The 10,853-nt window shown below is 33.9% G+C and overlaps 2 protein-coding genes across 2 annotated transcripts in view; both read left to right on the top strand.

Moving 5' to 3' along the window:
• The window catches only part of LOC111701491 (something about silencing protein 10), a gene marked incomplete in the record, with an annotated part of 9,611 nt that extends 6,943 nt beyond the window's left edge, over nt 1-2,668 (top strand). Inside the window, 3 exon segments of the mRNA XM_023472797.1 lie at nt 1,360-1,680; nt 1,923-2,024; nt 2,539-2,668. Of these exon segments, the coding sequence (XP_023328565.1) occupies nt 1,360-1,680; nt 1,923-2,024; nt 2,539-2,619 (504 nt within the window).
• A 1,148-nt stretch (nt 2,669-3,816) lies between these two features.
• LOC111701492 (uncharacterized) lies at nt 3,817-6,307 on the top strand. Its single transcript, XM_023472798.1, has 3 exons — nt 3,817-4,252; nt 4,939-5,075; nt 5,408-6,307. Exons 1-3 carry the CDS (start codon nt 3,855-3,857, stop codon nt 5,728-5,730), a joined length of 858 nt encoding a protein of 285 aa, XP_023328566.1. The 5' UTR covers nt 3,817-3,854; the 3' UTR covers nt 5,731-6,307.
• The last annotated feature ends 4,546 nt before the right edge of the window (nt 6,308-10,853 follow it).

Below are 10,853 nucleotides of genomic sequence, written 5' to 3'. Positions count from 1 at the left end.
GTATCCTGTATCCTGTATCATGTACCCTGTATCATGTATCCAGTATCCAGTATCATGCACCTAGTATCATGTACCCAGTATTTAGTTTGTATATATGTATGAAGCCAATTTTTTACAGATTGATTCTTGCTGAAGAAGTTTAAACCCTCTTACATGAACTGAACACAAAAGACAATGAATGAAAAATTGAATTTTAATGTTTTTTTTTCAAAAATGGGATTTTTTTCGAAAATTGTGCTGATTGTACAAATTTTTAAAAAAAATGTACGGATCTTTAAAAAAATGTACGGATTGTACGGATTTAAAAAAAAAAAAATTGTACGGATTGTACGGATTGTTTTTCGAAAATTGTACGGATTGTACGGATTTCTTCTGAAAATGTACGGATTTTTGTACGGATGGGTTCAAAAAAGTTTTGGCCACCCTGGATATATTTAAAAGTGAAAACCTTGTTAAAGAAATTTCACGTTTTAGATAAATTAATTTTTGGATGTAAACCCAAAAAACGGTTGTACGTTTTGTTTTCGGTTACGTAAGAACAGCTGATTAGCGATGGTTATGTAATATTCTCCGTAAATCCTTTTCTCTGATTGGTTCAGATTTTCCCGGGAAAATCAAATTTAAAATTGAGAAAGTTTAATATTTATGTAGCTACTCATTATTTTACAGAACTTTTAACCTAGAACTTAAAATTCGCGCATTCAGTTTTAGACTCTGTCCATGTAAAAATTCAGCAAAATTTCCAACACTTTTTTCAGGATTTTCGTTTTGTAAGTTTATCTTCTGTGTTGTGTTTTTGAGATTCAAAAGTTCCATTCCCGATCACAATGTTACCCTTAAAACCTGCTTCTGATCAAAATGCTAAAGTTATCTTTGTTTTTCTAGCTGAAAATTTTCAATTTTTAACTGCGGTTTCTCTGTAAAAGGAACATCATTAAAAAATACGGAAATCAATCAAACCAACACTTTAATTTATAGAGAGAAAGACGACAATATCTTCTATATTGTTGCTCGGATTCAGGTGTAAAGGGTATCGATCTTAGTCGAACATGCAACTCCTCATTTGTGGCTCACATAAAATAACATTTCAGTCCCTGAAAATTAAATTATTATTACTAGCCTGGGAACCCAGCGTTGCCCAGTTACTCATAGTTACTCCTGCCGATTGTTCGCGCTTGGTTTTAAATTTCGATTTTAGCTATTTTACCCTTTAAAAGTCGACCACTCAACTTAGAATCTCAAAGAGGTAATTAGGTTCCTAAGTTATGATCGGACACAAATTAAACAAGCAGAGATTACAACTTTATACATAAAGATTAAGATTTAAATTATTTTTTTACAATTATAATAATTTTCCAGGTTGTGGAGCCTGTCATTGAAGAGAAGAAGAGTAAGAAGAGAAAAATGGATAAACGAGAAGATCTAACAGGAGACGAGAGGATGGCGGTAGAGATGTACAAGGCCATCAAGAGGAACAAGACGGACCTCGACGACGAGGAGACCAACTCGGAAAAGGAGGATGAAGATGGGAGTGAGGTTGAGGAGAAGGATGATGAGAATGATGGTGAGAATGATGGTGAGAATGATGATGAGAGGGTTCATCACAATGATGATGTTGAACTGGATGATCCAGAGGAAGCTGAGCGACGAGGAATTACTTACAAGATTGCCAAGAACAAGGTAAGATTACAAAAAAAAATATAGATTGATGCAGCTAGTTGTAATCTGATTTTTTCATTAAGAAAATTATTAAAAAATTATTTTTCTCTAAAGTTTGAAAGTTTTGTGTTTTTTTAATCGCGGTGGGGAAAGAAATGATAGTAATGGGTTAATAATAGAATTTTTGGGCTTTAAAAAATACCCTATGGGGGGGGGGAGACGCCTTCCTTCGAAATGGTAAAAATTTATAATATTGTTTCTAGGGTTTGATGCCTAAAAGGAATAAACTACAGCGGAATCCTAGAGTCAAGAATAGAGTTAAATTCGAGAAAGCTAAGAAGAGAAGAAAAGGAGCAGTTAGAGAGGTAAATTATAACTTAAAAAAACAAAAATCAACTTATTTAATAAGATTTACTTTAGATATTTTTTCCACATAAACTATATTTGAAAGAGTAAATTGGGATAAATATTGAATTTGTGTCTGTGATAAGCTATTTGGTATCTTTTGCTGAAATGCTGCCAAGCAACTTGAAATGGAGGGTCACTTTAATTATGTTTTATGTATACTGTGGTCGCCTTCACCCCCTCCCCCCCCCCTCTTGTTGTAGGAATGGTTGAATATATTTTTAAGAGTCATTGTTGAATTGGGAAAAATAAATTATTTTAAATGCAAAGTGAATGATTTTTAAGGGAAAAAATCATTCTATAGGGAAAAAAGATATTTTAAAAGAAAAATGAATCATTTTAAATAGGTATTTATTTATTTGAAGCGAAGTTAATAATTGTTAAAGGGAAAATTAATTGGTTATGGACATTGGACAATGGTAGTATCAAAAAGGGGTAAAATTATTTATCCAGTTGATATCCAATTTTATTTAGGTCCGGACCGAGACAACAAGATATGCTGGTGAATTATCCGGGATCAATGCACGTGTCAAGAAAGGAGTCAAGTTCCGTTGAGCAAAAACAAAAAATTGTCATTTTTTCAGAATATATTTTTGTAACCTTATTTTTAATTTGAATTATCTGTTGAATTTTTAATTAAACTTTGGTCTTTAATTCATCAGTTTTGCGATGCAAAAGCAAATCTTACAAAATGGAATTATTATAAATATATGAGGGTTAATTTGCACGCAAATAATACAATTCTTTTACAATTTGTTCTTTTTGCCTTAAAGCTTGGTAAAAATGTGATCTCATATAGGATGCTTTGTATTTTACATCATGGTTAGTTCTAGGTTTACAGGATAAAGTAAAGGGTCTAGAATTTAACATTGAATGCTTACCTTGTTATTTCACATCATGGTTAGTTCTAGGATTTACCGGATAAAGTAAAGGGTCTAGAATTTAACATTGAATGCTTACCTTGTTATTTCACATCATGGTTAGTTCTAGGTTTACAGGATAAAGTAAAGGGTCTAGAATTTAACATTAAATGCTTACCTTGTTATTTCTCTGAAATTTCGAAAATATTGAATCAGTTTTCTGAAGATTGCAAAGTTTTAGTTATAATGTGTTCGCAGAAGGTTTAATGTGGATTTTAGTTGCTTAAATACTGTTGCTTTGAAAGTGGCCATTTTTAATCGTAATGTTGGGGAATTTTTTTTCTTCATAAAAGCTTATTTTCTTGGTTAATGATTTTCGACATTTATTTCCGAGATATATTGTTTAACTTTGAAGATGGGCGAGAATCGTCCTGAGCTGAAATCTTTAGAATGGGATATTCTTAATCCCGATCGTTTGATTAATCTGGAGATTAAACACAAGAAGACAACAAGCATATTTTAACTTTGAGATTAGAAAAAGAGTGGATCAAGCATTGATCCCGATATATATCTACCATTCAAAGTTCCCAGCTCTGATATATATACTAATATATATATATAGTATATATATGTACTAATGTACAGGGTGTCCCACGAAACATGACAATTAATGTATGATTGTGAATGTCTTCTTCCATATAATTGTTAAGTTGTGTGATACCATAAAACATATTATAAAACATTACGCGGCATTTATACTAGAGGAAAGTTGATTTCAAAACAATTAAAATATATTTTGGATTGACAGATATTTTAATTTAAAAAGGCTCCATCAACAAATATGAAATCGAAATACACTGGGTATTTACAGTACATTTATAACGTACAACAATACTCAAAATTTGAAAGCATGGTTTCTTCACTTGCAGCATGGCAGCTAGACAAACAAGATTTCTTATCCGAGAAAAAGTTTTTATTGTGAATCTGTTTAAAACTTTAACTAATTTTCCGAATAGAGTTGAAAGAGTGAGGATAAATTTTGCCAGGGAATTCCCTGGTCAAAAAGTTCCCAGTGAAAGAACAATATATCGGCTTGTGGATAAATTTGAAACTAAATATACAGTTGAAAACCTTCACAAGGGTAACAGTGGACCTAGGAGGACAGCAAGGACGGATGTGGTGGTGAGGCAGGTGGAGAATGTGGTGACCAGGGACTGTAGGGTTGAGTATGATAGACCACCAAACACCAGTAGGAGAAACGAACTCAACCTCTCCAAGTCGACCTGGAACAGAATTTTAAGAAATGACCTGAATTTTACTTGTTACAGGTAAAACTTGTATGTCAAAATAAAATACTATTTATTAATTAGCTTTGTTAACCCTAAAAAGACTGGGTCTGAATCTATGTAAAACCTGAAGGGGGGAGGGGGTGGGGTAGTGTCCAGAAAATGTTGGAAAACATAAAAAAAAATAGTATTATAGCTATCTACATTTTTCTAGAGCTTGATCAGAAATAGTTTTATTCTAGTGTTTTCAAACAAGTTCTTAAGAACAAGTGTCATAATAAACAAAGTAGTTAAAGGGTATCCTTAAAAACTTTGTCTGATCAAATATGAATTAGATATCAATGTTTATAATTTGGAAAACTGATTATTTTCAATTGTGGTATCTGTACAAAAGTGACTTGCACATTTTTACTGCTGGTAAACATATAGCAATTATCAGAATTAAACATGTTTAAACCTAAAAACTGAATTATAGATCAGATAAAGGCTTCAAGGATACCATAGCCGTTGTGAATCGGTCATTGTCATCTTTTCATGTCACTTGAAATTACACTTACTTAACAGTCCAATTAACATTTTTAATGCATAATAAAAATTTACAATTAACTTTTTTTCTTTAAAAATCTTTTCCCAAGTTTTCTTTTTCATTAAAATAAATGACGAAATAACCTTTTATTTTTTAGCTTATTTTATTCATCAACTGGCAGCAGTAACTGTAAATTTTTTAGGTTGATTAGGGCACAACACCTTAACCTACAACTTGGAGACATGGAGAAAAGGTTCCGGATGTGTGAACATCTTAAAGATTTACCGGACGATGAGTTGGTAAAAACTGCTTTTACTGACGAGGCCAGTTTTTGTTTAGGTAAACTTTCCATATTTTTGCCGGGTTTTAACGTGATTATATTACTCTTGTTCAAATGTCTAATTTTCAAATGTTAATTTGTAAAATTTTACTTATTTTATCCTTTCTGCAACTATTTACCACAAAAGTTTCAGGTTCTTACCACTTTATAATCTTAATTATCATTTGTAGAGATTTTAAGCAAAATTATTTCTTTAAAAATGGGGGAAGTCAGTTATAAATATCTATTCCTGAATGACTCTTGTTTAGTTTTTTTCTTCATTAAAACATTTAACCCTCTTTTCCTGGATCATAAAATATTGCCTGTTATTTACCTATTTTATCCTATTTAGATGGATCTGTAAACATAAGAAACTGCACGCGGTACATTAAATCAAGAAGGAACGGTGGAGCAGGGTGGCGAGGTCTTGTTAAAAACTTCCTGCATGAAACCCAGAAGTTTCCCGAAAAAGTTATGGTCTGGATCGGATCCTGCTGCGGTCAGCTGTTTGGGTTGAAGTTTGTGGAAGGAATCCTCAATTCTGTAGGGTACCAAGACCATATTAGGAATGTCTGTATCCCACAGCTGAAAGGGTTGAATAATGGCACTCTTGATGGCATCACCTTCCAACAAGATGGAGCCAATATTCATCGGCAGCCAGCATTCCTTGATTAGCTTGACCAGACCTTTCAGGGTCGAGTTTTAGCCCTAGGGGCTGAGCGGCTTGGCCGGTCAGGTCATTCCTGGGCACCGCGTTCGCCTGATTTGTCGGTTCCTGATTTTGCAATCTGGCCTCTGATGAAAAGGCAGGTTTACCAGCATCCTCGACCCACCAACATCGACGAGCTGAAAGCCAAGATTACAAGAGTCGTTTATGATCTCAATTCCCAGCCTGAACTTATCCAGAAGTGTCACATTGGTGTGAAAAGCCGTGCTCGTCTCTGCTTCCATAATCATGGCGGACATTTTGAATTCATGAAATAAATATTTCTCTAAATCGTCTCAATTATTTTCTAAAAAAAACATTAATTTTTTCGATAGTTTAAATACAGCTCTACATTATATAACCTAATTAGATACATTGCAAGTATACATATTTTGCAATAGTTACAGAAACAATTACTTTGTAAACAAGAGATATTTTTCTTAAAGTTTAACCAAAGCAAAATTGTAATCCATTTGGAACTTATTCTCATGTAATGTAATGGCCTATTGATTGACATGGCAACGTATAAAACTATTTTTTAGTTGTAGAGAATCCTAAATTTAAGGAAATAGAAAATATAAATTCTGTACAGTCGTCTCTTAAGTCTTATTTTTTGTGGGTTACCCTGTATATAATGTGAAAAAAGTCGCCAAGTTTAACAAGGTAAAATAAAGTTTATCAATTTGGCTATTATTGGTACTAGGTTGAATATTCGAATTCTCGTCAATTTATCGAATTGGAAAATATTGAAAATTGACCCGAGTTAAGCCAAAAACACATTTCTTGACTACTTGAAAGTCATGAAAAGAAAAAAAACGATTATTATGTACTATGTAGGGTAGGTAGTTGGATTGTCTGACTCAAGAACCGGCCTTGACCGATTTGTCTCAAATATTGATTAGGAAATTCGGAAATGTTCTAAGCTTGGATGTTAACTGAGTAGGTTGACTTTTAATTTATTTTGGTGTTTAATTAAGTCTCAACAGTAAATCGGCTTCGATGTCGATATTTTAAAAATGTATTATTCAAAATTGAGGAAAGGGATTTAGAAGCCAACTCCCTCGGCATAAAAATCATCCAGGGCTGAAAGGGGGGGGGGGGGCGGTTTTAAGCAACCCCTGAGAAAAGAAAGAAAGAAACGTTTGTTTCTGGTGACCATAAAAATAAAGCAATTACCCCTAGAATTAGGAGGGTACGAATTCCGTCAGGGATCTGCACTCTTGTCCTCTTTTATAAGGACCTAAGAGCGCCCCCTTGGCCCCTTGGCACCCTTGGCCCTTATTTCAGCTGCGATTCTTCATGGTAATGTTACATCGTCTTTACGCAACATCCCCCCTACTGAACTTCTGACCTACTAACTTTCCGAACTACATGCAATATCGGACCTATAACCATGCTGTTCATTTTTGTATTATTTAAGGGTTAGATTAGGTTAAGCCATTTTCTGGGCCGAGCGCTGCGGCTAGGGGGCCTGGCGCTGTCGCCACAAGTGCATATAGGAGCTGGTAAACCACGAGCTTGTAGGTCGGAAGTGTAGTAAAGCGGATTTGATGTACAGGGTGTCCCACGAAACATGACAATAGGAAGACGACTTGAAAGTCGTCTTTGATATTTAAATTTATTTGTGACATTTAGTCTTCTATCTACTTTAACATGTAGGATTCTTGAAACAATTATCACATAATTCTCCTAGCCCTGGCATTTCCAAAATGTGGTCTGCGTTTTTTGTGCTTTCAATATTACCGGAGATATAAAGAGTTTGGTTCAGATTTCAATTTTGTTAAATAAAAGCAAAATTGTCGAAATCTGAACGAAATTCTTCATATCTCGGGCAATATTGAAAGCACAAAAAAGGCAGACCACATTTTGGAAATGGCAGGACTAGGGGAATTTTGTGATTATTATCTCTAGAAATTTACTTCTAAACTTAGGTTGACAAATAAACACAGCAAATTATATAAAAAAATCAAGACGACATTTAAGTCGTCCTGCATACTGTCATGTTTCGTGGGACACCCTGTAGGTAAAAAAATACACCATCCTCACCATTTTTCTTAGTTCTTAGTTGATTTAACCTGAAATCGAAGACGACTGAAGCCGTAAAAAGTCTGCATAGAGACCGCTGAATGCAGATTTCATAAACTAAATAATCAATGCAAGTTTCGACATCAGTTTCCAAATTCCTGCTCCTCAGGATGTAATCAAACTCATAGTAAATACTTGCTCTATTGGCTCTTAATTGTTGTCTCATAACTTACAGTGATTTAACTATAAGGTAATACAATTACTAGGACGGACCCCATTTTTGTAAAAAGAATCTATGTATTTTTGGGACTTTACGTCGCCGAAAATCATAGGATTGGATCGCCCACCCCCCAATATAGATCGTATGATTCATCCACAAATTCTATCTTTGCTGGTCGAACGATTTTGAGCTAATTTATTTCCGGTCATCTTGAAAAATCCAATTCCTCATCGACAATTTCAATTAAGAAATACTAATCGAACAGGAAAAATGCCTGAGATATCCTGCTTACTATGTGGATGTGGACACGCAGAGGAACCCCATCAAGAACACCGCAGTGGAGAAGAGAGCCTCAGAAAATCAACATGTCAAGAACTTCATCATCAATTTATTTTTACTTATAACTTGTTTTTTTTTGTCCAGTTACTTACCTTAACCTTTGTAAATTCTTTTTTTCTACTTAGAGACTTAATTTCTCTGTTTTTGTCTAGCTACTTGAGGAGAGTGTTGGCATTTTTATAATTCAAATTCGTTTATCGTTTAAATCGACGAATTCGTCGGAAAATTCTCATCACACTCAAAAGTCGGTATACTATGTAAGTTGTCATTTTTCAACTGAGATACATAATTTTTCAGTTTTTGTATTTGTATTACCGTATCCTTTGAATACAGGGCTTGCATTTTGAGATCTCAAGTTCGTCCATCGTCAAAATCGACGAATTTTTCCTTACATTTTCATTATTCACACTTAAAAGTTGGTAAACGTTGTAAGTTGTCATTTTTTGACCTAGAGACTTTAAGTGACCATGTCAGAATCGACTAATTCGTCTGACAATTTTCATCAATTCACACTCAAAAGTTTCTATACGTTACAAGTTTGAATTTTTTTACTTCTAGGCTTAAATTTATTTTAGCTTAGCTTAATGTCGAGCTATTACCTTAAACTTTGATAATTGTGCCGGCATCTTGAGATTTCAAGTTCGTTCATCGTCCAAATCGACGGAATTTTCATTAAAACTGAAGAAATTAAGCCTGTAAGTCGGATAATGAATACTTACATATAACGATTGACTAACTTAAACTATCAAAATGCCGACACGATTTCAAGGGATAAGGTAAGTAGCTAGACAAAAACAGAAGTCTCTTAAGTCGAAAAATAACTTTAAAAAGAATTATGATGAAGTTCTTCTGATTTTCGGTGACTCTCTTCTCCACTGCGGTGTTCTTGATGGGGTTCCTCTGCGCGTCCACATCCACTTAGTGAAGTAGTATAGCTCTGAACAGCATTTATCCTGAGGATTAGTTATTTTTAACTGAAATTGACTAAGAGGAATTGGATTTTTCTAGATGACCGAAAATAAAGGTTTATGTTTATGTTTATGTTAGGATTATTTTCAGGACTCCTGGCGGAGTATATAAGAAAATTTCCGATTGTTGTCATGATATTCATATGGTTGCATATATCATATTAATATACAGAGTATATTATATTCAATAATTTCGAATATCCAGTGAATCAAGATTAAAAATAAAAATTAAAAATAAGGGACATTTATTTTTTTTTCTTTTGGTAGAGTTTTTATTTTTTCTCTTCCTTGACATTTTTCTTTTTTTTCTTTTTTGACGTTTTTTTTTAAAATTTTTTTTTCATAGATTATTTTTTTTTCTTATTTGGCCTTTCTGTTTTCTTTTAAAGTAATCTTTTTTCGGCTCCTTTTGTCCCAACAAAATTAACTAGATTAGAAATTTTTTACATATTCATCATATCTGGATTTAAAAGTATTTAACGTTGGTGCAGTTTTTATATCACAGGGTAAATCATTCCATGGGGAAACAACTCTCTGGCTAAAAAAATGTTTACGAATATCGGTTTTACAAAATTTTGCACTAAGTGAAAGAGGATTTTCTGACATTCTTGTAATCCTATTGGATGTATCTGCTATTTAAGACAGTTTTGTAATATATTTTTGTCACTTTCGTTTAACATTTTTTGGGCAAGTTTTGTATCATCAGCAAATTTTTTTAACACGGAAATATGTGCACAAAGAAAGTCAATGTCATTAATATAGATGATAAAAAGGATCGGACCAAGCACCGATCCCTGGGGAACACCACTTAAGACAGGTTTCCATTCTGAATATTGGCCATTCAAAACTACTCTTTGCCCCCTGTTTGAAAGCCAAGCTTCGATCCATCTCAAAATATCGCCATTTATACTATGGGCTTTAAGTTCCTCAAGCAATCTGTTTTTAGGCACTTTGTCAAAAGCCTTTGAGAAATCTAAATATATAATGTCCATGGAGTGACCTTCATCCTGCAGGCTGGTTATGACCTCCAGAAACTCCAATAAGTTAGTAAGGCAGGACTTCTGCTTCATAAAACCATGTTGACTGGGGTTAATAAGATTATTTTTCTGTAAATGGTCGACAATTTTATCCCGTAAGAGGGACTCCATGGTTTTACAGACAAGGGAAGTTAATGAGATCGGACGATAGTTTTCAGGTTTACATTTAACACCTTTCTTAAAAATTGGGGTCACATTGGCTAGTCTCCAGTCCTCAGGGACGTAGCCTTCATTCAAGGATTTGTTAAAAACTATGGCTAAAGGTTTACAAATAATGTTTTTTAATTCCTTGAGTATTGTAGAAGTGATACCGTCAGTTCCAGGAGAAGTTGTAGGTTTCATCTTGTCAATCTTCTCAATAATATCAGACTCATCAAAAAAAGTAGTCGACAGAGTTTCTTCACTTGGCAGCCTCGACAGGGTTGGGATGGGACCGTCCCCCTCTGCTGAAAAAACACTGCTGAAATATGTATTAAGAATTTCAGTCATTTCAATGTCGTCAC

The sequence above is a fragment of the Eurytemora carolleeae genome, unplaced genomic scaffold, assembly GCF_000591075.1.
Source record: "Eurytemora carolleeae unplaced genomic scaffold, Eaff_2.0 scaffold316, whole genome shotgun sequence".
In the NCBI taxonomy this organism is placed as follows: domain Eukaryota; kingdom Metazoa; phylum Arthropoda; class Copepoda; order Calanoida; family Temoridae; genus Eurytemora; species Eurytemora carolleeae.
The sequence above is the reverse complement of the archived record's forward strand: the minus strand, read 5'-3'. Positions and strand labels throughout refer to the sequence as shown.